The 26,925-nt window shown below is 49.8% G+C and overlaps 12 protein-coding genes across 12 annotated transcripts; 7 read left to right on the forward strand and 5 right to left on the reverse strand.

Moving 5' to 3' along the window:
- Positions 1-3,197: 3,197 nt before the first annotated feature.
- On the reverse strand, positions 3,198-4,639 carry N7443_009617 (FAD-dependent monooxygenase; the record flags this gene model as incomplete). The annotated part of the gene is made up of 3 exons (XM_056889673.1): positions 3,198-3,399; positions 3,444-3,519; positions 3,568-4,639. The coding sequence occupies 3 exons, from the start codon at positions 4,637-4,639 to the stop codon at positions 3,198-3,200; spliced, it is 1,350 nt and encodes a 449-aa protein (XP_056736164.1).
- Positions 4,640-5,313: 674 nt separating this feature from the next.
- N7443_009618 (uncharacterized protein) lies at positions 5,314-6,618 on the reverse strand (the record flags this gene model as incomplete). Its single annotated transcript, XM_056889674.1, has 6 exons — positions 5,314-5,592; positions 5,638-5,937; positions 5,984-6,175; positions 6,233-6,300; positions 6,351-6,387; positions 6,442-6,618. Coding segments are annotated over 6 exons (1,053 nt in total), but the record flags the coding sequence as incomplete, so codon positions are not given.
- Positions 6,619-7,127: 509 nt separating this feature from the next.
- On the forward strand, positions 7,128-8,747 carry N7443_009619 (putative MFS transporter; the record flags this gene model as incomplete). Its single annotated transcript, XM_056889675.1, has 4 exons — positions 7,128-7,304; positions 7,363-7,471; positions 7,524-8,068; positions 8,121-8,747. The coding sequence occupies 4 exons, from the start codon at positions 7,128-7,130 to the stop codon at positions 8,745-8,747; spliced, it is 1,458 nt and encodes a 485-aa protein (XP_056736166.1).
- Positions 8,748-10,046: 1,299 nt separating this feature from the next.
- On the forward strand, positions 10,047-11,218 carry N7443_009620 (porphobilinogen synthase HEM2; the record flags this gene model as incomplete). Its single annotated transcript, XM_056889676.1, has 2 exons — positions 10,047-10,262; positions 10,313-11,218. 2 exons carry the CDS (start codon positions 10,047-10,049, stop codon positions 11,216-11,218), a joined length of 1,122 nt encoding a protein of 373 aa, XP_056736167.1.
- A 495-nt stretch (positions 11,219-11,713) lies between these two features.
- N7443_009621 (uncharacterized protein) lies at positions 11,714-13,789 on the reverse strand (the record flags this gene model as incomplete). Its single annotated transcript, XM_056889677.1, has 1 exon — positions 11,714-13,789. One exon carries the CDS (start codon positions 13,787-13,789, stop codon positions 11,714-11,716), a length of 2,076 nt encoding a protein of 691 aa, XP_056736168.1.
- Positions 13,790-14,503: 714 nt separating this feature from the next.
- On the forward strand, positions 14,504-14,767 carry N7443_009622 (uncharacterized protein; the record flags this gene model as incomplete). Its single annotated transcript, XM_056889678.1, has 1 exon — positions 14,504-14,767. One exon carries the CDS (start codon positions 14,504-14,506, stop codon positions 14,765-14,767), a length of 264 nt encoding a protein of 87 aa, XP_056736169.1.
- Positions 14,768-15,401: 634 nt separating this feature from the next.
- Positions 15,402-19,303, forward strand: N7443_009623 (exportin CRM1; the record flags this gene model as incomplete). Its single annotated transcript, XM_056889679.1, has 11 exons — positions 15,402-15,467; positions 15,545-15,574; positions 15,630-15,702; positions 15,779-15,850; positions 15,921-16,633; positions 16,722-17,493; positions 17,551-18,021; positions 18,084-18,313; positions 18,374-18,752; positions 18,814-18,985; positions 19,063-19,303. The coding sequence occupies 11 exons, from the start codon at positions 15,402-15,404 to the stop codon at positions 19,301-19,303; spliced, it is 3,219 nt and encodes a 1,072-aa protein (XP_056736170.1).
- Positions 19,304-19,804: 501 nt separating this feature from the next.
- On the forward strand, positions 19,805-20,364 carry N7443_009624 (PPP1R11/YPI1 family protein; the record flags this gene model as incomplete). The annotated part of the gene is made up of 2 exons (XM_056889680.1): positions 19,805-20,009; positions 20,057-20,364. The coding sequence occupies 2 exons, from the start codon at positions 19,805-19,807 to the stop codon at positions 20,362-20,364; spliced, it is 513 nt and encodes a 170-aa protein (XP_056736171.1).
- Positions 20,365-20,654: 290 nt separating this feature from the next.
- Positions 20,655-22,668, reverse strand: N7443_009625 (shugoshin family protein; the record flags this gene model as incomplete). Its single annotated transcript, XM_056889681.1, has 4 exons — positions 20,655-21,484; positions 21,547-22,073; positions 22,123-22,555; positions 22,620-22,668. The coding sequence occupies 4 exons, from the start codon at positions 22,666-22,668 to the stop codon at positions 20,655-20,657; spliced, it is 1,839 nt and encodes a 612-aa protein (XP_056736172.1).
- Positions 22,669-22,910: 242 nt separating this feature from the next.
- Positions 22,911-23,394, forward strand: N7443_009626 (DASH complex subunit DAD2; the record flags this gene model as incomplete). The annotated part of the gene is made up of 3 exons (XM_056889682.1): positions 22,911-23,115; positions 23,163-23,222; positions 23,279-23,394. 3 exons carry the CDS (start codon positions 22,911-22,913, stop codon positions 23,392-23,394), a joined length of 381 nt encoding a protein of 126 aa, XP_056736173.1.
- Positions 23,395-24,336: 942 nt separating this feature from the next.
- N7443_009627 (uncharacterized protein) lies at positions 24,337-24,708 on the forward strand (the record flags this gene model as incomplete). Its single annotated transcript, XM_056889683.1, has 1 exon — positions 24,337-24,708. One exon carries the CDS (start codon positions 24,337-24,339, stop codon positions 24,706-24,708), a length of 372 nt encoding a protein of 123 aa, XP_056736174.1.
- A 474-nt stretch (positions 24,709-25,182) lies between these two features.
- N7443_009628 (uncharacterized protein) lies at positions 25,183-26,925 on the reverse strand (the record flags this gene model as incomplete). The annotated part of the gene is made up of 4 exons (XM_056889684.1): positions 25,183-25,493; positions 25,544-25,662; positions 25,730-26,487; positions 26,557-26,925. 4 exons carry the CDS (start codon positions 26,923-26,925, stop codon positions 25,183-25,185), a joined length of 1,557 nt encoding a protein of 518 aa, XP_056736175.1.

Genomic DNA, 26,925 nt, shown 5'->3' on the forward strand with positions numbered 1-26,925 from the left:
TTTATATCCTAGACTAAGATTATTAATAGCTTTATCTAAGGTGTAGAGATATTAATTACTCCTTAAATAACCCTAGCTATATTCCTTATAAGTAGGCTAGATTAGACCTATAGTATATATCTCTTAATATATTATTAGAGGGTATCTATATTAGTAGCTTTCTAGTTCCGCTAAAGTTTCAGTACAAATATTAGAGTCTAGATATTAAGAGTTATTTAGATAGGGAAATAGTTAGAGGAGTATCTATTATTATTAGCTCATTTATACTAAATTAGTTAGTTTATAAGGTTATAGCTAAAAAGATAAGATTAATAACTTAGGATTATTTATTCCTAAAGTATATTAGTACGCTTTTCTTAGTAATAATCTTTATTGAACATATATTTATAGTCTCTAATAAGTACTTAACTTTTATATTAATATAGGCCTATAGGCCCACTTAGATTAAATAGTATATATTTATACAATTACTAGTTTAGTAGTTTAGTAGTTTAAATATTATCATTATTATCATTATTATCATTATTATCATTATTATCATTATTATCATTATTATCATTATTATCATTATTATCATTATTATCATTATTATCATTATTATCATTATTATCATTATTATCATTCTTATTATTTATTGTTGATTAGAGTTAGAGCTATAAATTAGGGTAATATTAAGCGGAAGCGGTAGTTATCAAAGTTACTTATAGATTATAGATTATACTTAATCTTAATAATTATTTATTAATTAGCGTAGAGCTCGCTAATAAGTACCCTTAGAGAGGTTAATTTATTACTATAGGTAGCTTAGCGGCGGTATGGCTCTTATATCTATAGAGGTCTATTACTAGCCCTATATACGGAAGTCGCGCTATATTACCGCGGACGGAATAGTAAAGGCGATGCTTAATAGAGAAGACTCTATTTATTATATATATTTCTTAATCTACTTACTATCCTAGACGATTTTATCTAAGGCCTAATAGACTTTAATAAGCGAACGTGCGTTACCTTAGAGGGCGTTTATAGTATATTACTTGATATTCTAGATAAATTCAGTGATAAATTGATACTACTTTCCTTATTAGTTAATATATTAAAGCCCCTCGCGCGTACCCTAAGCGATTTTATCTATAGTAAGGGCGGAGGTAGGTTTTATAGGTATATTCTATAATTTGTCACTTTTTTAGGTATTAAACTATAGTTTAGGGGATTACTTACGTACGCTAAAGGGATTACTTACGTACGCTAAAAGAACCTCTAATTATACGACTACTAAGTCTCCCTACAGAATATAGTGTTGGAATATCGACCAATATATATAAGTGGATCTACCCTCTTATTATTCAACATAAAAGAGGACAAAACTAGGTTTAGGCTAGGAAACCCTAAACCCTAGTTAGACATTCATTATATATCCTGGCGCGTGGAAGATGGTCGACAATCACGTGACCAAATGGACCTTAGCCCTAGAAGAGTAGGGGGGACCAGTCTCCTGGGGGGTGGATGGCCCTTCTTTAGGGGTAAATGGCACTCGCGCTAGGGGGTGTGTATAGGCGGTCAATACCGCCTAGATTCTTGGCTCTTTTCTATGCTGTTCTATCTGCTTCTACCCCGCTTGATCTGCGTTTACTATGCCTTGTCTATGACATCACTGTCTATGATCTGTATGCTTCCATTCAGTTCTATCACTTCTATTTGAGGTATTTCCTTTGGTCCGAAGCATGTGATACCGAGGTATATTTGTCTATAAATACGCGATGGATTACTAGGTAGAAGAATCAGACTTTTCACTCTCTTTGGAAACTGCCTAAGTTCCTTTCTTGCTTGTCTTGCATACAAAAGGGTAAAAGCAACCCTTAGTCAGTGTGATCATTCCTCTACGAGTTAAAGCGTGAATTGTTCTCGTTTAGGCTACATCAGTGTGTAGTCTATCCTAAGAGTCTTCCTTTGTCCAACTTGGACCGACCAGTTGGATAAAGCGATATAAGACACTAAGGGGGTACGCAAAGCCTAGTTGGCGCCACGAACGGCCTCGTGGTATTACCGCCCTTATTGTCCAACATATAGTTATATAGATATTACTAAGGCCTCCTCTATAGTATTATCTTTAGTATATATGTAAAATAATAGGGAGATACCTATTATTATGTTAAAAGTATTATTATATATAAATTTAGCAATATATAAATTTAGACTCTATAATATCTTTAAATCCTTAAAGGTAGCTAAAATCTAGTAGAGATAAGACTAATATATAGTATAAGTAACTGTCGGCTGAAGAGGGAGGCGGATACCACGATAGCTTTATCGTGGCGCTAGGTAGGCTTTACGGCTTGCTTCCCTACGTCGGACCGTTGGACTATCCAACCAAGGAAGGGCTTGATTGGATAAAGGTGAAAAGAAAAGATAAGATAGAGTGCAAAAGGCTTATGCACTCTAAATAAGCATAATTCATAATCCTCAAACAAAGGACTAGAAGTTTCCTAAGAAGGTAGAAAGGATAGTAGAATATTTGAAGAGAGTGAAAGGTCTGTTGTTTCTACTTGGTGTCTCGCGCGTATTTATAGACAAAAAGTGCTTAAGTTACATGCTTTAGATCAATTAAATAGAACAGAATCAGGGAAGGAAATGTTGAACTGGCGGTGTGATAAAGGATATTTCATCGATCTGGTGGGGTAAAGAGGGGTAAGTGGTTTAGAGGCGTGAATCATGGTTGTATCTCTTTCTTTCCTTTTTATGTTGAATCAGAGGATAGATTCACCTATGTAGCATTGGTCTATATTCTAACAATTCTTTAATCAAAGGCATGATCTAGGTTTCCTATAAATAAACTAACAAATTTTTTAAATTCGAATTGTTCTTTCAACTTTTATAGAATGGTCTAGGCTTTTATAAGACCAATATGATTGAGATACGAGGGATAGATATGGTGCCGTAGGTGTTTGGCGAATTGTTTGTCCCTTGATGAGTGAAGAGGACATGCTGTTCACAAATGAGCAATCAAATCCTAACCGTATGTAGGTGAAAGGGGTGATATAGAAAAGTTATTGTTCTTGAACTGGAATGAAAATTACAGAGAGACTTGCATCGACACCAAATATCCTACAAAAATAAAATATTTTGCTCAAGGGGGGATTTCCAGCTTAATGCTGTACACTTTTGATATGGCAGTGACACTTCATGTAATCATTAATAGCTTACGGCTCCGTCTCCGCCCTCGTCTCTTGGGTTACTTGAATCTTTCGCTCTGTAACTAACGGACTTCCAGCGATCTTGGAAAATTGGTGAGCATCCAGACATGCCTGACGTGATTTTAGCACACTGGGCTCAACGCGTGCAAAGATGTCCTTTTCAAAGGCAGCTAGCGAGGTAGATAGCGCCTCGAATTCAAACGATCTACTGTTGTTAATATCAGTTCGGAGTCGAAGAGTAGACGTACATACTTCGAGTTCCGCATGTCCACTCTCTTAACCAAGTCGAGAACGTCGTAAATCGCGTTATTAGCGCCCTCGCCGCGGACTAAAATCCTGTTAGACGCCTGATTGATCGAGATAAAATTTCACTTACACATTGTCATTGTATGTGCTGCATCCCCGAGGGTGACTGCTCTAGCGTGTACGTTTGTACGGCCGGGTTGGAAGAGCCAATCCTCCACGCGAATAGAGCGCGCTTCGATGTCTTCTGGCAAATTTTGAACGAGCGAGCGGAAAGGCTCGGCCCAGTTATCGGTCAGCTTTTTCATAAGAGCGACACGGTCGGAATTATCGCTCGGCAGGGTGATATCTTTGGAGTCAGCCCAGGAGACAATAATCTGACAGTGATACTGGTCTCGAGAGCTTTCCTCATAGTTGCTTGGAGTGTCGAGGACTATGAAATTAGCAACCGAACACAAAACGGGCAGCGGAAGAGACCAACAGCTGAAGAACATAAATATATCAGTTTCAGGATGGGAACCTTGAAAGATGTAGGGATCAATAGACTGTGCTCCACCCATCTCCTCTGGTTTGTACAACGGTGAAGCTCCAAGAAGCTGGACTGGCAATGCGTTCATCTGACAGTCGTTTGGATACAAGATCTGTCGAGCGCGTGACCGAGCTCCGTCACAGGCGACGAGCAAGCGACCTGTATACGAAGTGCCATCGTCGAAGTAGGCGGTAATTGATTCAACCGATGATTCGATATTCAGGAGTGTTTTATCCCACTGTGACGAGGTTAGCAGGAGCCTTGTAGTCGAACTTTGAACCTCCAGGTATCGACCGACATGAACATTAATTCCACTGGTCAACAGCTCACGCAATCTCCCCCGATTGACTCGAATGCGCTCTTGAGCCGGAATACTGTACAGTGCTTCGCCAGACTTCAGATTGAAAAATTGGAAACTGCCGACATCGCCACGCGACGAGGCATCCTTGTTCACGAAGGTGCCAGGAAATTTATCCACAAGATGCGTCGGAAGCAAGTCGCGCAAGATAGGTAGAGCCCAGTGCAGCGTCAAACCCCACCCACCGTTGCGTGCATCGAGAGCGGAGTCGCGGTCGAAGATCTCAAATCGCACGCCCAGACGTTGGAGATGCTGGGCCAACACCAGGCCACTGATGCCAGCACCGATGATCAGAACCTGGGGGTCAGAATTGTCCATTGTGTATAGAGCTGAGAGTGGGAATTCGGTTCTCCTGCTCGGGGCTCGACTACGAGGGCTTTTCCTGTTCTTTTTTCAATTTTCCATTTCGACCCCTGTGGCCCCCCTGGTATGACAAGGATCACGGGAAGGATGCACTGCAGCTCATTTACCCTTTCCAGTGGAGAGTGGCTTGGAGGAATCAGACGCCAGCGCTTCAATCCCACCCAATTCGATCTCAGATTGATGCTTGCGCGCCCTAAAGCGACATCCCTACGCGGAGGATCGGGACATCGGTGTACTATTGGATGCGGTGCCAAGGAGGTTACGGACTACCGAGTTCATTCGAGCTCCGGGGCCCCGATATGCTTTGAGCTTATGAGAGAAACCTTTCAGAGAGAACTTAGCGCCCGAAGCCGCTAAGATCAACGGGAGGCTTCCACGGTGTAGCCCTAATAACTCCGACCCTTGTTCAAGCGGGATCTCCCGTGCTCCACAGAGATGGGCGTGGAGGATACCAATTGAGATCGGATCAAATCCACTGATGGACCGGGGGGGCCAAGCTTCACTTGAATAACTAATCATTACATAAAAATTAATTTAAGAGACCGGGGGCTCGGTCCCTCGCGCCAAGGGATGGCAGCATCAGAATATGCTCCCAAGATCGGCATCCGACATCACCTAGTCGACCCACGCCTACTCGGCCCTTCTAATGAAACACGGTACTCCACAGTCATCTCAATCCTCCCCTGGGATGGCTCCCGAGTCGCCAGAATTAGTTCCTCGCTCGGTGACCGTTTCAGGGGTTGGGGGCCAGATGCATTCGATTGCAGATGAGATCGCTCCTTGGACCAGTTTTCCATCACGTAGCTTCGGCCCCGGCTATCATAGTATTTTCGGCCACTAGTCGATCCAAAGTCACGCACATAACCCTTCAAGAGAGGAGCGAGATATGGAACGCAGGTGACGATGTTCTGCGCGAGTTAGACTTTGTGACAGGTCGGAATCAAGTCACTTACTCCGACATTAAATTCAATAGTGCCCCAGAGCACTAGCATCGTGGAGTTTCCGTCTCCAAAGGCCACACGGTGAATTTGAGACAATCGCAAGATCGAGCAGATGGTCGTGAACAGTCCCAGGAGGAAAAGACACACGACGCCCGCTTTCTGTGCGGGCTTAATATTCAATTGTAGAAGCAACGGTATCGGCAAGAAGATAATCATCACGTCGCAGATGATGGTAAATATAGCGAGGCCATAGAACGTTGCGCCGACTGGAAGACAGGTGCCCTGCAAAGTGGTATTCCATGCTCTCTGGACCTGTGCGGGATCAGTTCTGGTATCAAAATGGAGTAGGGATACCTACGGGCGAACAATCTAAAAGCAATATGAGAGTTCCCACGATGTGACCGACTGTCGAGATGGCAATGACCACCCAAATCACAATGCGGTAAATGGTCTTGGAGGTGCCGGATAGTAGACGTAGATAGCTGAGACAGAGAGAGGCCTTGAATCCAGCGATGCCAAGTTGGTAGAATGGACGGCCTGCATAGTTGAGCTGCTTCAGTGTCAGCGCACCTCAACCCAGATACCACCGTTTCCCCATGCTACTCACTCTTGTATATGTCGATAAATTCTTCTGGGGGCGAAGCTTGAGGGGCAGGCCAAGGCCGTATCTGCTTTCTGCGATCGTGAGTTGACTGCTGTACTTCACAGGGAGGTGTACGACTCACGAGAAATACACAAGGCACTATACACGATACTCAGGATCTAAAACGAGTCAGTCAAGTTGGGTCAAGAATGTCAGGAATGTCAAATCCGTACCATGCTCACCACCATCACATAGTCTGCCGCTCCTAATCGACTCGCTTTAGCGCGCAGGAATAACCGTAGACATACAGTAATGACCATCAGCCCGGTCAAGCTGAGGCATACGCCCAGAATGAGCTGATATTCAGACGCAGCCTCCACTGGGGGAGTGGCATTATACACCCAGCCCATGGTCGTGCTGTGATGAAATCAGAATATGGACGACTCGACATTCATATAAATCCACGTGGAACCCAGAGCAACAGACGATTTAATGGATGCGTGATTTATTCCCATTTTCCATTTTCCATTTTCCATTTGCAGTTACTTTGAACTTTGATTCCTTCCGCCCCCTTGCATTGACCAGTTCAGACAAGAACGGTCGTCTCCGAGAAAAAAAAACATTCCGTTGCTACTCCGAGTGGCGCATGTACCGCCAGGGGTCCCCTGTTAGGCCTCTTTAGTCTTTCAGTAGCTCGAAACACGCTGGCTCCGGTCACGGCTAACCGTCGGTGTAATTTCTCGTAAGTTTCCGATGTCGTATAACTGATTTGTCCAAGCCAACGTGGAACTGGAATTCGTGTTAAATGCCTTGTACTCCACTCCGGATCCGCCCCTGTGCGCGTCTTCTTTTTTTCTCCTTGTCTTTTCTCTTCTGTCCAACCCTTATTTCTTCTCTTCTTGAGACTGAGTAAATGAGAATGGGTGAGAAGTCCCAGGTGGTAGCACGTGATGACGCGGTTGTATATCTTGAGGGCCATCAGGATGAGATTGCCAATGTCGATCTCAAAGCACTGCGTCGCAAGATTGATCGACGCCTCTTGCCACTCACGGCGTGCATATATGCCCTCCAATTCCTGGATAAAGTAGCTCTGAATGTGAGTGTCTAACCCAAAGACTGAAAAATATCACCTGACACGATGCCGCATTGGACAGTATGCAGCCGTGATGGGAATTAAAACGGACCTAAAACTCACCGGCAACGAGTTTTCCAACACGGCCACCTGGTTCTTTATCGCCTACCTAGTTGCTGAAGTCCCCAATGGTAGCCCTTGCTTCTGTTCTCCGTGTCCAACCCTAGCTAATCGTGTCTATAGTCTACTGTCTACAGAAATTTCCTGCTGCCAAGTGGCTAGGAACTAATGTGTTTCTATGGGGAGTCGCCGCCGCTGCCTCGGCCGGTGCTCACAACTATCGTACTTTGTTGGTTGCACGAGTGTTTCTCGGCATTTTTGAGGCAACTGTGGGCCCATCATTGATGCTCATCAGCAGCCAGTACTACACGCGGAGTGAACAGGCACCGCGTTTTACCTTCTGGTATATGGGACTGGGCATCGCCCAGATTCTCGGCGGAATCATCTCGTTCGCTTTCCAGCATGTTCGCCATGCATCCCTGGAAGGTTGGCGTATTATGTTTCTGGTGCTCGGCTTCGTCACTGCGATTGTTGGCATGCTGACCTTTTTCTTCATTCCGGACACTCCCATAAAGGCCAAATGGCTATCCGAGAGCGAAAAAGTGGCTCTCCTGCAACATGTCAGTGAGAACCAGACGGGTCTCTGGAGTACAACCTTGAATATGAAGCAGATATGGGAGTCGCTATTTGACATTCAACTGTGGCTGCTGACTCTGACGACAATTCTCGTAAGTCTTCCAGGATATATCATCCCGCAATGGCACAGGCTCACTTGCTTAGATCTCTGTATCGAGCGGCGTTGTGACTACCTATTCCTCGACTTTGATTGCCAGCTTTGACTTCTCCGGTCCCATATCGGCCCTTCTCAATACCCCGTCGGGTGTAGTAAGTATCTTCTTTACTCTGTTAGTCGGATACGGTATCCGGCGAACATCTAACCGCTGGGCCTGGAATGTTGTATGCACTATCCCAGGCATCATCGGTGGAGGCCTACTATCCTTCCTCCCGAAAAGCAACACCGCCGGCGTCCTCATCGGTATCTATCTCGTCAACGCGATTGTGGCAACCCTACCTATTCTTTATCAGTGGACCATGGCAAACTGCGCAGGCCATACTAAGCGTGCCTTTGCTAGCGCTCTTGTTGCTGGGTCCTTTTCTGTTGGTAACATCATCGGCCCACAGACCTTCCAAGCCAGAGATGCACCTGAGTATCGACCTGCCAAAATTGCAGTCCTTGCCACACAGGCTGCTGCGGCTCTTCTATCGGTGGTTCTGTTTGTCTACTATACATGGGAGAACCGGCGCCGTGACCGTGCCCATGGATGTGTCAATGAGAGCATGATCGATGAGAAAAAATGGGCAGGGCTGACCGATCGAGAGAACCCTTACTTCCGGTATGCCTACTAAGCCTACACATTGCAAGGGACATAATGTAGAGCACGCTGTGGTTTATGAGACTGACTGTCTTGATGGGATTCATTGTTGATATACTACGCTTTATCTATTATAAGGCATTTAGTCTAGGCACCTTGCAAACAACGTGTCAGTGTAAAAAAGATTATACTCTGCTGTGCAGCACTGTTAAGTATGCCCGAATAAGAACATCACGGGTTATCTTGAGATGTCCGAATATACAATTGCTGAGGCATAGTAAAGACAATGAATAAAAACATTGGACTCGTTTTCCAAGTACATTTGACGAGTCATGAACTCAGTAAGTAATCTCAGGAGCTAAGGTCTTGGGACCCGGCCATGGGTATCAGTGCGAGTTGAGATTACTCATAGAGCAGAGCGGCCATTGCGATACCAGGAGGAGCGTGATGGTCTTTAATCAACATGTCGTGATAGACTGTCTTGTCTAATCGGCCCATTCTTAAGCCCCGTACTTCTATTCCATCTTCTTATTTTCTTCATATAGCCAATAGCCCAAATGTCTCCCAGTGAGAGCGTGGTGAGGGCCCTATCTACTTACGCGCATGTTAAATGAACGTCTTATATTCAGCACCTCCCTGACTACATTTCGCCTGTTCTGCCTGCTCGAATTGTAATCTAGTTACAATACATTGCTGATAAGACTATATACTGCAATTAGGCATGGGGTGTGACAAAATCATGGCCAGATAAATACAACCGAATTTGTAGAGGTACTGATTGTTAGGCAATCAAAACCAAAGGCGATTCGATCAGGGTCTGTAGTATTGCGGGGTTTGATTCGCTTGCCTTACTGTAGTTGAGGCTGCACAAGGCTGATCTTGCAACCCTCCTATCACAAGTTTCGGACCCCCCCCCACTTCTTGTGTGTAGAGGGGAGATCAAATTGGTAGAGTGACATATGCAAAGAATATATCAGGTCAGAGAAGCCTGTCAATCATAGAGCGGAACATGATGGCGCTGGAGCAAAGAGAGAGAGGAGCCCGGATCCGGTGTATATGCATATTACTTTTGTACATGGTGCCAGGTAGAGTATTAAATGATCCGAGATGAATTATGAAAAAATCGGATCAAAAAGACTAGACAAGTAAGTGCAAATGGCGGTAGACCCAAGGGCCCAATTACGAGACGCGGCAATCGTCTGACCCTCGGCTGACAGATCAAATCTCCGGAGATTGTCACAGTCCGCTCCTTCACCTCTGGTCGCCACTTACTCTCTTCGTTTTTACCCCCTCCCCCTTTCCTCTCCCTGGCCATTGCATTCCACACCTCAAAATGTCTTTTTCGAATCTTGTCTCCGATATCGCCTTTCGAGACTCCAATGCGGATGATCGCTCCCAGATCTCCCACGCCCAATCCCGTACAGCTCGATCATACACGAGTACGACAGCCACCAGCGTCAGCATCTCAGGGGACATTTCTAGCCAACTTCATGCTGGCTATAGCCACCCGTTGACCCGGTCATGGCAGGCAGAGAGGCAACTGACCAAGGTTCGTATGCTCCGATCAATGACCCTAGTCCGCCTGCTCAACTAGCCAAGGACATGCTCATCTACCCGCTCTTCATTACCGACAATCCTGATGAAGAGACTGCTATCCCCTCATTGCCCAACCAATACCGTCGGGGTATCAACCGTCTCGTCCCGTTCCTGACCCCACTCGTTCGGAAAGGATTGCGATCGGTGATGTTGTTCGGTGTGCCGCTCCAACCATCGGCCAAGGATGCGCTCGGAACCGCTGCCGATGACCCGTCCGGCCCGGTTATTCAAGCAATTCGCCTTCTCCGTACTCGACTCCCCCAACTCTATATCACGACGGACGTTTGTCTTTGCGAATACACATCACACGGTCATTGCGGTATTCTTACCGAAGATGGAACACTGGACAATGCACAATCCGTTGATCGTATTTCGGATGTGGCCCTGGCCTATGCTGTTGCTGGCGCTCACTGCGTTGCTCCATCAGACATGAACGACGGAAGAGTGCGGGCCATTAAGCTTAAATTGATCGAGGCCGGCCTGGCACACCGCGTGCTTCTCATGTCGTACAGCGCCAAGTTTAGCGGGTGCCTGTATGGACCATTTCGCGATGCCGCCGGGTCGTGCCCCTCCTTTGGAGATCGTCGCTGCTACCAGCTGCCGCCCGGCGGTCGTGGCCTTGCTCGACGCGCGATCAAGCGTGACATAAATGAGGGTGCTGATATTATCATGGTCAAGCCTGCGAGCAGTTATTTGGATATTATTCGGGATGCCAAGGATTTGGCTCAGGATCTTCCCGTGGCTGCGTATCAGGTCAGCGGTGAATTTGCTATGATCCATGCGGCCGCGAAGGCGGGCGTCTTTGACCTGAAAGCCATGGCCTTTGAAAGCACCGAGGGTATCCTCCGAGCAGGAGCTGGAATTGTAATCAGTTACTTTGTTCCGGAATTCCTGGAATGGTTGAGGTGAAAGCCCTTCGGTCTTCGATCCTGGGATGTGGAGACTCTTGACGATGCCTTCGGAGAAAGCCCAATCCTTGATGTGCCTTCCCATAACAAATCCACATATACCCCAAACACGAGACGTCTTTAATATGCCCGACTGCAGAGCAGTACAAAACGCAGATACCCCAAATTATCAGATCAATGTTATCTTTCAATCATTTGAACATTATGTACTACACAAAATAAGCTAAAAGAAATACGCCCATATATCGCCTAGCAGTGCGAAGGAAATAACACATATCGAACAAGCAAAATAAAAACCCTTAGAGATGGAACTCCTTCCCTCAAAACGCCCTGAGAACGTATAGAAAGGCGACCAGCATAAAGATGCGTGAGAAACAGATGGAAAGCGTACACGAAAATACGATCATGGGGAATAGTATATCATTATCGGCCAACTCCGGTTCTGATACCGGAAGCGAAAGATATGGCAGCTGGCAGAGGGTTCACTGGATCGCTTTTAGTAGCCGGGCCGGTTTCTGGTGAGCTGATAAGGCGCCACGTCGCGTTTCACCATGTCACCAGCTTCGATGACGGCACCGCGTCCAATACGCACACCCGGAAAGATCGTTGACCCCGCGCCGATATAGCAGTCCTGCTCGATGATGATCGGCTTTGCTTGATAAAGGGTTTGTGGGCCCCGACGATGCTGCAGATTATCAGAAGCACATGCAGTGAGCAGGGTCACGTTGGGACCGATCCAGGTATTGGAGCCGATTTGGATGGCAGCGTCGTCGACAAATAAGCAGTTTTCCGACACCATGACATCCGCCTCAAGATTGATGTTCCACCCGTAGTGGCATCTAAAGGGGGACTCAACCAGTGTTCCTTGCCCGATAGAGCCGACGAGACGAGGTGTAGAAGGGCCAGTTGGAGAGCTGACCGAATTCGATGGCGGAACGAGGACTTCTTTAAGCAGGCGATTCTGTTCCTTTGAGCTGAGCCCATAGATTGGATTGCATGCATTATTGAACCGCGACAAAGCACACTTGCATCGATCCCTATCCTCCACCAGCTGGATATCGAATGGTCGGTAATATTCTCCTCGGGTCATTTTTCCCTTCTCGGTATCATCCGCAGGGGCGGCGGCGCGGTTGGAAAGGGGGTTCTCTATCCCCAAGGCCATCCTCGCCTGTGCCTGTGGACTATTCGTATCCATTGTCACCGAGGGAAGTGGTCGATGTTCCCCCGCCTGAAACATTGGCATGCTAGGTCTTGCATGAGATCCATGGGAGAGTTCCCGAATGGGCGGCACAACCTGATAGTCTGGTTTGGACGGTCCATCCCGGGGGAGCTCATGGATCGGAGGGATTTCTCGGTAATCGGGTTTCGCAACTGATTCTGCCAAATACGGGTGATGACCGGGTCCTGGCCCAGGCCATGCGCGCTTCGTCCACGACGTATGGCTGGGTGCTGTGCCCGTGGGGCTGGTGTTATACTGCTGGCTCGGTCGCTCAATATCATCTAATATGATCGGTTTCATCTTCCGCGACTCGGCAAGGTCTATCACGGCAGGCGGTCGGTCATGCGATGGCGCTGCTTCTGGTAAGTATTGACTCCCGATCTCGGGATATCCCTCTTTTGACTGCAAGGGAACGGGTGCCTTGGAGCTGGAAGGTTTCTGCCACGGGGTTCGCGTAGAGTATCCTTCGCAGAGAAACCCCCCACGAGTGCAGTTGTTACCTGAAGGAAACTGATTAGCTTCCTGCCCTTTGACCAGTATGGAGATTGGAGAACCCGAACATTGATCCCGAGAGGGGAGAGACTTACAGGCAGGATGCTGCTCGTCGCATTTCTTCTTCCGGCGGCGACAAGTCATGCAGCCCGTCTTGGTTCTGTTGCTGAAGACGCGCTTCCTCTTCGGCGCTACCTGAATTGCCGACCGCTCCGGAAATGCGGAGGATGGTGCAGGCTGAACATTGGCAGATGTCGTAGGACGACCCAGAGATCGTGGGTCCTGACCTTGCGCTTCTCGCTGTAGCACATCCGCCAACTGTGCATCCGAGGCATCAATCTGCTGTGCCCGTTGAGCCTGGTTGATGAGGCGCGACTCGTAATCGGACCAGGGTCCACTCGACGGAGGTTGAGATGGCTCGTTCGTATCGGATCGACCGGAGGCGATCGCTGCGCTGCTCGCCTCGATCTCTGAGGCCGATGACGAACGGGCGGGCGGAGCCTCTCCGGGACGTGGTATAGAACCTCGTCCGTAGCCGTCTGCATCCTGGGAATCTTGGGAATCGGGATCACCGGAGCCCGAGCGCTTGCGCTTGTGAGCGTGAGCGTGAGCGATTGGTGATGACCTTTGTGAGTGACTGGGATTCTCCCGGGGCGATGCGTCCTGGTTCTCATTCGCAACGGACGGAGCGTCTCGGTCCTCGCCATCCATCTGTGTACCGAGGGTGGGATTTGCCCCCGCAGCCGAGGCCGTCGAATCTCTGCCATTCACCGCCGTAAATCGAGATGGGCTGTGTTCCGTGCCCGTCTCGGTGCCGGAATCACGATTGCTCATGACTGGTGCACTTGCGACAGCTGTCATGATTCAGAGATTCAGAGCTCCAGAGCGAAACAGAACCGTAGCCGCGAAATGAAAAACGAAAAGACAATAAACCCACACGCCGAGAAGGATGCCGGCGAATATCTCAGCAGCTTACACCAATTCGGGAAGCGCACGCGGCAACTCCAAGATATACAGGGAGCTGCGCATACGGCGGAGTCACGGACTCTCAATTGACACACGTATCTTGTTTCCCTGAATGACTTGAAGCGACCGAGAACGAAAGTGCCGGGCAAGGCAGGTTAAGGATCGCGGCAACCTCGTCTGGGGTGGGGCGTCGGGGTAGACGGGCACGGGATGGTTTCAGCGCCTCAATGATCAACACTACCCGGGTAACAAGATAATCCAAACTAGGGGGAGGGGTAGAAAATGTATAAAAAGAAAGAAAGCTGGGTGAATAAGATGATTGAGGTAGGGTTATGTTATTTTACTAATGTAGAAAGGGAAAAGAAAGAAGAGAAAGAAAGGGAAGGGAAAGGGGAGGGGGAGGGGGGGAAAGACAAGGAAAAGGAAACCGGGGGGGAGGCAGAGGAAGAGGGGAATAGCAAGAATAGAATATAGGGCAAAATAAGTCCCAAGCCAGTTCCCATGGCCCCCATCCCCCTCCCCCCCCGGCTAGCACACTTAGCACCTTTTGACGGGACAATAGGGAAAGGGGAGAGGAGTTGGCGCGCGATCGGCAAGGACGGCGTCACGATGGCCGCCAATCGGAAGAGCAAAGCGCGGGATCCAGGTGAGGCGTGCGCGGGTCTGAGACACAGGTCATTTCCCAGGCGACCGGAGCGACGATGGCGCGCGTTCCCAGGCGCCCCGTGTGTTGGTGGGTCGCGTCGTGAATGCCAGCCTGTCGTAGGCGTTCGCCAATTGGCGCCGGGCGGGTTGGGCGGTTATGCATCGCTTCCTTTCCTTCCCGCGCGCTCTGGCTCTGGCTCTGGCTTTGGCTCTGGCTCTGCGCTGTGACCCAGCGCCTTCGTCTGGGCCTTCAAAAGGTGATAGGGCTATGACCCACCCTCGTCACATATCTATTCCCCTGTCTTAGTGTAGAAAATATAAGAAAATACATACACGATCGTACAGATATACATACAATATAGTCTATGATTATGCAATCCGGCCATCTCTGGATGCTCTCTGGCTGCTTCCTGACTGCTCTGCTTTCCTATGATGTAGTTGTTGACAAGCGCGGCTGACTAAGACCCCCCGTGGCCATCCCAAGCTCAACCACACGCGCTCCTCTCACCGCCAGTGTGGAATCAACTCTCCAAAACTTTTCGTTTTTCAAACCCACTCAAATCCCCCTGCAGGTCATTTCCCTCCTCGAGATCCTGGTGGACTCCCGGTTACCTGAGTGATCAGACATCCCACGGTCTGAGGTGCTTACCCAACCCCTCAGGATCTCTTTGCTACCCCACCAGAACCTCACCTTCTCAAACCCCTCCCTCCAACTTTACCCCCCCTCCCCCAAAGCTTAAGTGACGTTGGCATCCCTGCCAATTTCTCGCTCACTTTCCCGTTCGTCCTCATATCCTCGGACTTTTGTGTCGTGACGCTCTTTTCGTGATCCCCCGGCGAGATCGCCAATCTCTGCGGCGGCATGTCTGTTTCGGTCCAAGAGCTGGACGCCACAGTCCAGGCTTTCTTTGAAGGCAAAGGCGACGTGGTATGTGCCCTCTTCTGCCTCGAATCTCTGACCCGGGACCGACGACTTGATGGACTGACTCGCTAACAACGCGCCAGCAAAAACAAGCCCAACAGACCCTAACAGAAGTAAGCTCGCCGTTTTCGCGCGACGCGATCCCTGCTCACATTCTTGTTCCTCTAGTTCAAGCAAAACCCCGATGCCTGGGTCACTGTGGGCAACATCCTCCAGGAGGCCTCGTATCCTCAAACGAAATGTGGGTTTGAGAATCCCCTCCCTCCTTTTGCGCTTCTCCCCTCCCTCGAAAGATGATCGATTGACCGCGTATACAGACATTGCCCTCCAGGTCCTCGACGATGTGATTATGACTAGATGGAAGGTTCTACCCAGAGATCAATGCCAGGGTAATTAATCATTCCCCCGTTAGGAACGTGCTGAGGAGCACGCGCTAATGCTGGGCGATTTTCCTGACAGGTATCCGAAACTTCATCGTCAATTTTATTATCGAGAACTCCGGCTCCGAAGAGAAGCTCCGCACCGAGCGCGCATTCTTGAACAAACTGAACTTGGTCTTGGTCTCGATCCTGAAGCAGGAATGGCCACACAACTGGCCCACCTTTATCAACGAGATTATCTCCTCCTGCCATGCCAGCCTCTCGATCTGTGAAAACAATATGGCCATTCTGCGCCTGCTGTCCGAGGAAGTCTTTGATTTCTCTCAGGACCAGATGACCTCGGTTAAAGCGCGGAACCTCAAGACTTCCATGACCCAGGAATTCTCCGCCATCTTCTCACTCTGCTCCGAGGTCCTCAACACCGCCAACCAGCCGACTTTGGTGAAGGCGACTCTCGAAACGCTCCTTCGCTTCTTGAACTGGATCCCGCTGGGCTACATCTTCGAGACCCCCATCATCAACACGCTCCTGACCCGTTTCCTGGACGTGCCCGACTTCCGGAATGTCACGCTCAAGTGCCTCACGGAGATTGGTGGCCTGCAGATTGGTTCCCCGTACAACTACGATGAGAGACTGGTGCACATGTTCACCGAGACTCTGACAAAGGTCTCAAATGTCATCCCCCTGTCCATGGACTTGAAGGAGACGTTTGCGCGGAGCAACGGAAGAGATCAGGAGTTTGTCTCCAACTTGGCCCTCTTCTTGTCGAGCTTCTTCAGCGCCCACTTGGATGTACGTGAATTAATGGTCCTACCACCTCAAAGAATAGACGCGAGCGCTCAACTTTCCCCGACTGGGACTAACTGTTTTCTTTTTCTAGCTCATTGAAAAGTTGCCGAACCAAGACTACCTCACGCATGCCCATTTCTACCTGATCCGCATCAGCCAAATCGAAGACCGGGAAGTGTTTAAGATTTGTTTGGATTACTGGACTCGGTTGGTGCAGGAGCTTTACGAAGAGATGCAACAACTCCCCATCACCGACATCAACCCGCTCGTGACCATGGGTGTCAGTGGGCTGTCCAACGGTGGCGCACCTCACCCCAGTACCCTCGCCAATTACCCCCTTCGCAAGCACAAATACGAGACCGTGCTTTCGAACCTGCGTACCGTCATGATCGAGAAGATGGTCCGTCCGGAGGAAGTTCTGATCGTTGAGAACGACGAGGGCGAGATTGTGCGTGAATTTGTCAAGGAGAGTGATACGATCCAGCTCTACAAGACGATCCGCGAGTGCTTGGTCTACCTCACACATCTGGACGTCGTGGACACCGAGACCATCATGATTGACAAGCTGGCGAAGCAAGTCGATGGTACTGAATGGTCATGGGTGAATTGCAACACCCTGTGCTGGGCAATTGGTTCCATTTCCGGCGCCATGAATGAAGAAACCGAAAAACGCTTTCTGGTTACGGTGATCAAGGACCTTCTCGGCCTGACGGAGCAGAAGCGTGGAAAGGACAACAAGGCCGTCGTGGCCAGTAATATCATGTACATCGTGGGCCAATACCCTCGATTCTTGAAGGCCCACTGGAAATTCTTGAAGACCGTGGTTAACAAGCTTTTCGAGTTCATGCATGAAACCCACGAAGGTAATTTTTTTACGCAACAAACAGCCCCAATTGACTTTTGACTGATCCACTCCCTAGGTGTCCAAGACATGGCCTGCGATACCTTCATCAAGATCGCCAACAAGTGCCGACGACACTTCGTGGCTCTTCAACCGGGCGAAAATGAACCTTTTATTGAGGAAATTGTGCGCAATATGCGGAAGATCACTATGGATTTGTCGCCACAGCAGATTCACACGTTCTATGAAGCCTGCGGCTACATGATCTCTGCTCAGGGTCAAAAGACACTTCAGGATCGGTTGATCGACAACCTTATGGCTTTGCCCAACTCGGCTTGGGATCAGATCATTGCCGAAGCCAACCAAAATGCCGCGATTCTCCAGGATGGTAACACAATCAAGATCATTGGTAACATTATGAAGACAAACGTCGCAGCGTGTTCTTCCATTGGAACCTACTTCTACTCCCAGATTGGCCGCATTTACCACGACATGCTGAACATGTATCGTGCTTCTAGTCAGCTCATTAACGATGCAGTCGCCAGTGATGGTAAGCCCACTGATCCATTCTTAACAACCATTTTGTGTTAGATCAGTGTTGACATAACACAGGAAGCGTTGCGCCCAAGACGCCGAAAGTCCGAGGACTTCGCACCATTAAGAAGGAGATCCTCAAGCTCATTGATACCTATGTGGAGAAGTCAGACGATCTTGAAATGGTCAATGCCAACATGGTTCCACCGCTTCTCGAGGCCGTTCTCATTGACTACCACCGCAATGTGCCAGATGCGCGTGAAGCGGAAGTCTTGAATGTCATGACGACAATTATTCACAAGCTTCATGTTTGTGGCCCCTCCCGATTTGCATTTGCCAATAGCTAACGTGATCTTCTTCCACCGCAGGCTCTGATGGAGGATAAGATCCCTGCCATCATGGACAGTGTTTTCAGCTGTACCCTGGAAATGATCAACAAGGATTTCCATGAGTATCCCGAACATCGCGTTCAGTTCTTCAAGCTCCTCCAGGCCATCAACTTGTATTGCTTCCAAGCGCTACTCAACCTTGATGGTACCCAATTCAAGTTCGTCATCGATTCTTGCATGTGGGCATCGAAGCATGATAATCGTGAGGTGGAGAACACAGGTCTTACCATGTGCCTGGAACTGATGAACAACATGGCCGAGACGGATGTGAACACATCGAGTATCTTCTTCCGCCAATTCTACATCCCAATCCTCCAGGATGTCTTCTTTGTACTGACTGACAGTGATCACAAGGCTGGTGCGTATATTCCTGTGTCTTCGACTTCCCACCACCACATTACTCACATTTCTTTCTTCAGGCTTCAAATCCCAAGCCATGCTCCTGTCTCGCATGTTCTACTTCATTGAAGCTGGCAAGATCCAAGAGCCGATCTATACGCCGGATCAGGCTCCGGCTGGTCCATCCAACAAGGAATTTCTGCAGGAGTACATTGCAAACCTGCTGCAGAATGCATTCAAGAACCTGCAAGAGTGAGTCCTCGTTTTCACTTCTTTTCTCACAAAAAGAAGACCTAGAGTCCTTGAAATGATGCTAACTTCTATCATAGGGTGCAAATCAAGCAATTTGTGCTTGGGTTGTTTGCCTATACCGATGACTTGAACAAGTTCAAGACCCACTTGCGTGATTTCTTGATTTCCCTGAAAGAGTTCTCTGATGACAATGCAGAGCTCTATGCAGAGGAAAGAGAGCAAGCTGTGCGTGATGCCCAAGCTGCCGAGCGAACCCGAGCCATGAAGGTCGGTGGTTTGTTGAAACCATCGGAGATGGACCAGGAAGACGAGCTATGACTGGAGAAGGAATTTCGTACTGAATTCCCCCCGCCTGCATCGGCTGGCCTTTCTGGATTTGGGGGGAAGTGAAATCGACAGTAAATGACGGCCTCGATGGCTGGTCCCTCTACGAGATCTGAATTCCAGGGGCCATAGAGAGGACATCCTTTTCGAGGAGCATACAACATAGAACTCGCTGAAGCCGAGAGGCTGGCAAGTTCGCACATTTCACACCTCTCATTCTCGCTCTACACCCATCGGCTTTTCCGATGGTCCTGTTTGATATTTTTAAGATAGCTTCCAAAATTCATTCATGAGAGTACATTAAGCTCGGGTTCGGGGTGAAGCAAAAGTGCCTAGTAGTAGGGCGGTGAGGGCCACCGTCTTATCAGTTACATCATCTTGATCTTTTTTTTCTTAATTTGTCGCAGCCTTCGCACTTGTCCTCCCAGTCTCCAAGAACCGCTTTGCAAATTCACTTTATTTCTATCATCTCTCCATCTACCACTCACTTTTGCCATGTCCCGGACACGCCAGCCGGGGACGAATCCCCAGCTCCAGACCACCACGGAATCACGCGATCCATCCACCGTTCGCCTCACAGGGACCCTGCGATTGAGGGGCGACGAAACTCCGAGTACGAGCGAGCCGTCATCGGCCAGACGCATCAGATGGGGTGAAGATGTAGTGGATAATGAAGGAATGGGGAAGAAGAGCTCCAAAGGTATGTCTACCCCTCGCCACTGAAGAGCGAACTCTAACCAGGCTCAGTGTGCTGCATCTACCACAAAGCCCGCCCCGTAGGCGAGAGCAGCTCCGAATCCGATTCCTCTGACTCCAACTCGTCGGATTCCGAAAGCGAGAACGAAATTGATCGCCGCAGACTCCGAGCAAACGCCCATCACTCGCACCGTCGGGGCCGGAGACCGGCTGAGGGAGAATCGTCAGAACAGTTGCCAGAGCAAGATCAAGAGGCTTGCTGCGAGCACCAACCTACGAAACACAAAAGGCGGAAGCCAAGTCCAAATGCCTACGAGAAGATGCCCAAGCCTTCCAAGAATACCTCTCGAGGCACGTAGTCTGTGCAGTCACTAGCCTCTCGATCTCCATCTTAAAGATTTGTTCAACATCAGATCATTCCAAGGTCAAGCAACGACTAATCTACGATTCAATGAAATACGACACGCCTCCCCTTGAGAGGATTTTAATCATCTTCGGTCTATGCGTTCGAGACCGCTGGAATCAAATAAAAACACCGTTGATTTGCAGACTAGAAACGCAAGAAGAGGGTATCTGTATCATAGCTGCAGCAAAGGGCAGTTTAAAATGTAAATACACGATTAAAGTTTAGAATTTCGGGCAAAGACCCTCACACCATCATACTCTTTCTCCTTGCCGCAATGCGAGTTTCTCGCCGATGCCCTACATCCATTGCAGAGTTCCACCCGGGAGTTTCTTCACCTTCCGCGCCTTCCATCTGCGTGAAAGTGGTCGGCGATTCTCCGAAGTCCACGTCATGCGATGATACGTGTCGAGCGGTGCTCTTCGGATTCGACGAATGCCGCCGCGATTGTCTCCGATGAGAAACCGTATCGATTAATTGCTCCGGTGCAATGTCCTTCATGAACACGTCGGTTGCCTGGTCTGCGAGAGCCAAATCTGCAGGAAGACTGCCATTCAATAAAGAACCAGAACCAGCCCCGCTCTTTCTTGAATGGTCGTCTGCGTTGTCCAAACTCTCACGAAATTGGAGACTGGACGATCTGCGAGACCCGCCGGCTATGACTGCGTCTGCCATTTCACTCGTCGGGCGGCGCATCTTGTCTCGGAGGTTGGGCTCCGCATAGCTAACCACAGCGCCACGACGGCGGGAGGGCCGAGATGCAGCCAAATCAGACACTCCCATAAGCCCCTCTCCAGATCTGGCCACAGGTGAGTCTTTGAGCATGATGGGGACGGGCTGGCTATATGCTTCGTCATATTCCGTAGATCGGCTGGAGCGTTTCTGCTTCTGTAGCATTGGAGTTGATCGAACGCGTGGTTTCTGACTGAGGGATTTGTTTTTGCTGCTCTCGAGCTCCTTAGGCTTCACGGGAGACTTGATATTTTCGTCCCTTCCCATTTTCGCCGCCATCTTGTTCTCGGGTTGTAAAGATGCTCGAGCCTTTTGAGGGGATCCGAGGTTGGCATTTGCGCTCTCTGTTTAACTTTATCAGCCAAATTGTACATAGAATCAATGGGATGGGGAATTAATTGCATACTCGGCTCAAGAACCTTTCGTTTGCTGGCCCCGGAGCTCGACGATCCTCGCTTCATGTTCACCGGTGTTTTGCTAGGCGAGAAATCCGGACGCATGAAATCGAATGGGTCTGTTTGCTTCAAAGGGCTATGACTCGGACGACGAAATTGGAACTCATCATCTTCCGGCGCTGTATCGGACAAGAATCCATCGTCGTCAGGCCTGAATTTGCGCTTCGATCCGGATTTCCCAGGTTGTGTGTCGCCAATCTTCGGACTTGGGCTCTCTGGCGGGGCCATGCCCTCGGAAATAGGTCCCGACGAAACCGTCTTCTTTTTCTTCTTTCGTGTCTCGAGTGTAGGGGGAAGAGATGACACTAGAGCTAGGGCATCGGTCTCGGTCTCAGGCTGGCGCCTTGGTAGGGGCTTGCTGAAAAGGGGGCTGGAAATATCCGCGGTAATATCTGAATGATCGTGATCCAGATGGATCGCGTGGGGAGAATTGGGCAGGCTGTGATCAGCCTGAACGAGATTGTGGATTTCTTGAGGCCTGCAAAGATTAGCAAGGTGATATTTTGCCATATCAGTTTGAGCCTTACTCCAATGTCCGGCGCGGGAAGTATTTATCCTCCAATATGGCGGGGAGCTTGCCGTCGTCGACTCCGGTATTGAATTCTGAGTCTGTCGCTCGAGGTCTCGTGTCTAGTGCGGTCGCTTTTGAGTGATCGGAATCGCCAGCCTTGTCTCCAACCTTGCCAATTTTGCGTGGTAACATTCCTAACTCTGATGCAATTCCATTGAGCTCGGCGACTTTTGCGTCCAGGCGACTCTTTATATCGTAGACCCCATCGTGGAGCAATTTGGCTGACTCTAGTCGGTCGATTTCTTGGGTGAGGTTGATGACTTGTTCCCGTAGTGAAACATTTTCCCCTAGGAGATGCGATATTTCGGACTCTAAGCTGCGGATGCGAAGTGACTGCATAGAGTTGACCCGTGCGATCTCGCGATTTTGCCGCACGAATCGACGCTTCACTGAAACATCGCGTCAATTCGGGTCCCTGGGAGTCGGTCGGAAAAGGGGGGAAGGGGGACTTACAAGCCTCAACAGACTCCGAGGGAGCAGCAAAATCATTCAGCCGAGCCATGGTGGCAAAAGAGGCCGATTGACGGGTGGGTGCAAGAAGCGCAGTGTAAAATGAAGTATCGAAGATTGGAGGTAAACACGGCTGTTGATGTTTACCTGGATTAAGCCTAGCGCATGTTTGGATGACTCAGCTACCCCTCTAGGACTGCATGACTGAGGATCACGTTATTCGACCTTGAGCTGAGATCTGCGCGAACTACGCGAACTACGAGCTTTCTCTGGAGACGCGCCACATTATCTCATATGGCCTACTCGTCTCGACCGACCATGCTTCCCGGAGCCGGGCTTCGCCAGCCTTCTCAGCCCTCGTCGGCGTTGGCCATGCGTATCGCGGCCAAAAAGGCCGAGCTGGAGAATTTACGACAGCTGCGGGATTTGAGTGGAACGTTGGCCATGCAAATGCAAGCCCTCGAGAGTAAAATTGCTACGTTGAAAGATGGTACCGAAGGTGGTTCTCTCCCCCCTGCGACTGCACGCCTACTAATTTGTCTCCAGCTGTTGCATGCGTGCTTGCAAATTGGGACAATGTCCTCCGTGCTATCAGCCTTGCCTCCAGTAAGCTTGAGAGGATGCTTATCAGAGGGGAAATGCCATAACTGACGTTATCGCAGACAAAGCTAGTGGACTTCCAGATTTCACTGGACCCGAGACAGAAGAATCTCCGTCTCGCTTACCAGCCACTTTGGTTCGCATCCCCGCCGAGCAGCGCGACAAGACTGGCGAATGAGGCCGATAGTTTTTTTCAACCGTTGCCGTCATAGGCGACTGATTTCCACTGCGCCTCACATTCCCGGATTTCTTGTGTGACTAGCCTGAGACTCGGCTCCCCCCTCCCCCCCCCCTCTACCCTGGCAGTTCACCCAATTGCCTATTGCCATAGGCCCGGAGAAAGGACGGAGCGATCAGGATCACGATCGTGCTGGGGTCAAGCACGAGCACGATCGCATCATCCCTCCCCGCATTTCAGGGGGATTTACATTCCTCGAGCGATCATCGCGTGACCCTGTAGCGTAGTCAATGCAGCCCGAGTTTATCTGGAGGAGAGGGGGTCCGAGGGAAGAGGGGGAAGAGCCAACCAAGAGTACCAAGAGCGACCCCGAGCGACCCCGAGTGACGCAGGAGGAGGAGTTTTACCACCTTACCTTATCATAGTTTTAGGCGCTATGCCATGAACACCAAATCAAATAATTATCATGGAGGGCAGGGTTTTCCCATGATCTTCATGGCTGAAGATACACGTTTCCAACATCACTAGTCCAGTCAGACCACTCAGGCACCCATCACCCATCACCCACGGAGGGGCTCGGACCTCATGTGGGCAGATGACGGGCTCGCGAGGCACGACATGAGTGGAGATTTGGTCGATGGTTGCCCGTTCGAGGTTCCTGCAGCTGGAATCCTCGCAAGGTCCGCTTTTTCGTCTTAAGCGCCCGAGCCACGCCATAATGTCGACCCCCCGCAATCATCGTGCGCCGTGGTAGGCTGCAGGGGTTATCCGTGCCATCGTCTTGCTATATTATTTGCCTCGTACCCGGGTGTGGCATGACTGTACAGCAACACGGTGGACCCATGAGGTGATCGTGTTCAAACTACATATCTGCACCTCTTGCACCTCGTACTCCTCTTGCTCCTCTTCGATCTTCCCTAGTCGATTCATTCCTCACCCACCATGGCTACCGAATGGTCTTTGGATTTCTGTCTCGCCTGTGACCGACAGACATCCGGCGGTCCCTACTGCTCTCAATCATGTCGACTCGTCGAGCTGGATCGAACTTCTACCGAAGAGGGCTCGCTGCCTCGACAGGCTGCCAAGTCACACTCTCACTCCCACTCCCACTCTCGTTCATCCACAGCCGACTCCAACATTGATACTCGATCGGCACGAAGCCTATCGGCTTCGTCCTCCCAAACCTCTCTATCCTCCCTGAGGAGCCACGCATCAAATGCCACCATCTCTGATCACCTTCAGGATGAGCTCCGTGACTACGCGAGCTCCTTCGATCCCGTTCGAGACCTGAAGCGACGATTGACCACTTCTTAATGATGTCGGGCCCTACCTCGATCAATCTTGACATAACCTACTACTTTTCGGGCATCGATGCCCTTGCTCTCAGCGAAACATTGCATACGGAAAACATCTCGGCGTCAATTGGAAAAAAAAAAGATTAAGGAATTTGGCTTGGATTTGGAACACCTCCCGCTCTTCACGACACTATATACCCTCTTCGTTTTCTTTTATTCAAGCCTCTGTGCTATATTTGGAGTTGGGAGGATTTAATGGGCTCATGATACAGAATGTAAAGCCCGTGGGGCGATGGATCTGATGCCAGAATGTAGACTACATCGAATGAACAAGCTCCGTGGAGCAACAATTGGCCAAAACATGACATCTCTCTCGTAAACAGTGGAGAAGGTCGGGTAGATGCTCCACCTGGATCCCCGGGCTAAACTCGCCCATATGTCGTGAGCTCCCTGCCCCTCTCCCTAGTTTCATGTTGTGTTTCCCCAGTGCCGTTCAGGGTGTCGCCAAAATCTTATTCAATGCACTCGCATTCCGAGGCACGAAGCGCACCTCATACTTTTGGGGAATGGCCACCAGACTGGTTGGATCGGAGTTGCCACGAACGGGGTGCCAGTCCGTGTCATCGTGGGGTTCGATGCGGAAACTGTTGAGCGTCCGCATGAAGACCAGATAGAGTTCGCGGTTGGCCAGCAGCGACCCGGCGCACATGCGGTAGCCCATGCCATAGGTGAACAGGGGTGCGTCTGGTTGCTCAAACCACCGCTCCGGCCGAAACACATCTGGGTCGGTCCACACGTCCGGGTCTAGGAAAGGGGGTTAGTTGAGTCCGGCATGACGCTGTACGACCACTTACCCATATTGCATGCCCAGGCATTCAAGAAGAAGACGGTACCCTTGGGAATCACGGTGCCCTGGTAAGTAATGTCCCTGATTGAGGTTCGAGGGAGGGCGAGTCGAAGGACCGTAAAGTACCTAAAGAGGGTCTGATTAGCACGGCTTATTGATGATAGAGATTCTATGAAATGGGCATCGCTCTTACCGAAGACACTCCCTCACCAGCGCTGTAACGTATGCGCATTTTTGATCGTCGTCCGCGGAGCACATGGGCTCGTTCGTGCCGTACATCTCTTGAATCGCCTTGGCAGCCTTGTCCTGCACATCGGGTCGTGCAGAGAGGAGACCGATACTCCACGCGACAAGAGTCGTGACCGTGTCAAGGCCACCGGACAGCATTGTCAGGCTGATCGAGGTGAGCTCCTCGCTGTTCAGTTTGGCCTCCTTGTCCAAGATCACGTTGGCCTGAATGCAAGGCGCGTGAGTTCCTTTTTTCATTCGGTCGTCCAAGTCTCGGTTCAGAGATCCCAAATACTTGTCTCGTCGCATGCGCATCTCTGCGGCCTTCTGTGAATTGCTGCTGAACGGATTCAACCGCAAGAGAGGAATGTAATCCTGCAAATTACCTGTGGTACTGCGGAACTTGCTAATCTCCTCCTCGACGTGGGTAATCTCATCGAACATGTCCTCTTCCTGCGAAGCAATACGCACGCCCCAGTTCAGAGTCAAGGCCAGACTCAAGCTCAGGCGCTGGATCATGGGCATCGGGTCAACGGGAGTCTTGCCGCCATTACCGTATCGATTGAGCTCGTCTACAAAGGCCTTGGACTCCACATCCAGGTGAGCGACGTACGTATCGACCGACGGCCGATTGAGGGCGGAGGCAGCCCCCTTTCGGCGGCGCTTCAGTGAGTCGCTGTAGGGCGACGTTCCAATGGTCGTGCCCGATGTGTTAGAGACGATCTATGAAGGGCTGGCGTTAGTTGACAAGCGCAGGAAATACCATGAGTGACCGAACGCAGCCGAACTCACCTTATGAAAGGTATAGAACTCCGGCCGCGAGCTCAGAGCCTGGGCATTCTGACCGAAGAGGACCTTTGCCGCAGCCGCAGAGTTCACCACGACGACGGGGATGTTACCCAGCTGAATCTGATACACGGATCCGAACTTCTTTGACCATAGGCGATACTGCTCGGCTGCGTTCGTTCGGATCTGAGCCAGGTTCCCGATCAACGGCAGTCCGGTAGGGCCCTTCATACCCTTGACGCGGGCTGAAGAGCGAATAAACTCATTTAAAACAACATATAGGAAGGGTAGGATGAGAGCGGTGGCACCCAATGACTGCCAGGGAGACTGAATCACTCTGCCCTGGAGGGCCGATAGTACTGTTGCGATGGCCAT

The sequence above is a fragment of the Penicillium atrosanguineum genome, assembly GCF_028827265.1.
Source record: "Penicillium atrosanguineum strain IBT 20685 chromosome Unknown utg000008l_segment0_segment0, whole genome shotgun sequence".
Lineage (NCBI taxonomy): Eukaryota > Fungi > Ascomycota > Eurotiomycetes > Eurotiales > Aspergillaceae > Penicillium > Penicillium atrosanguineum.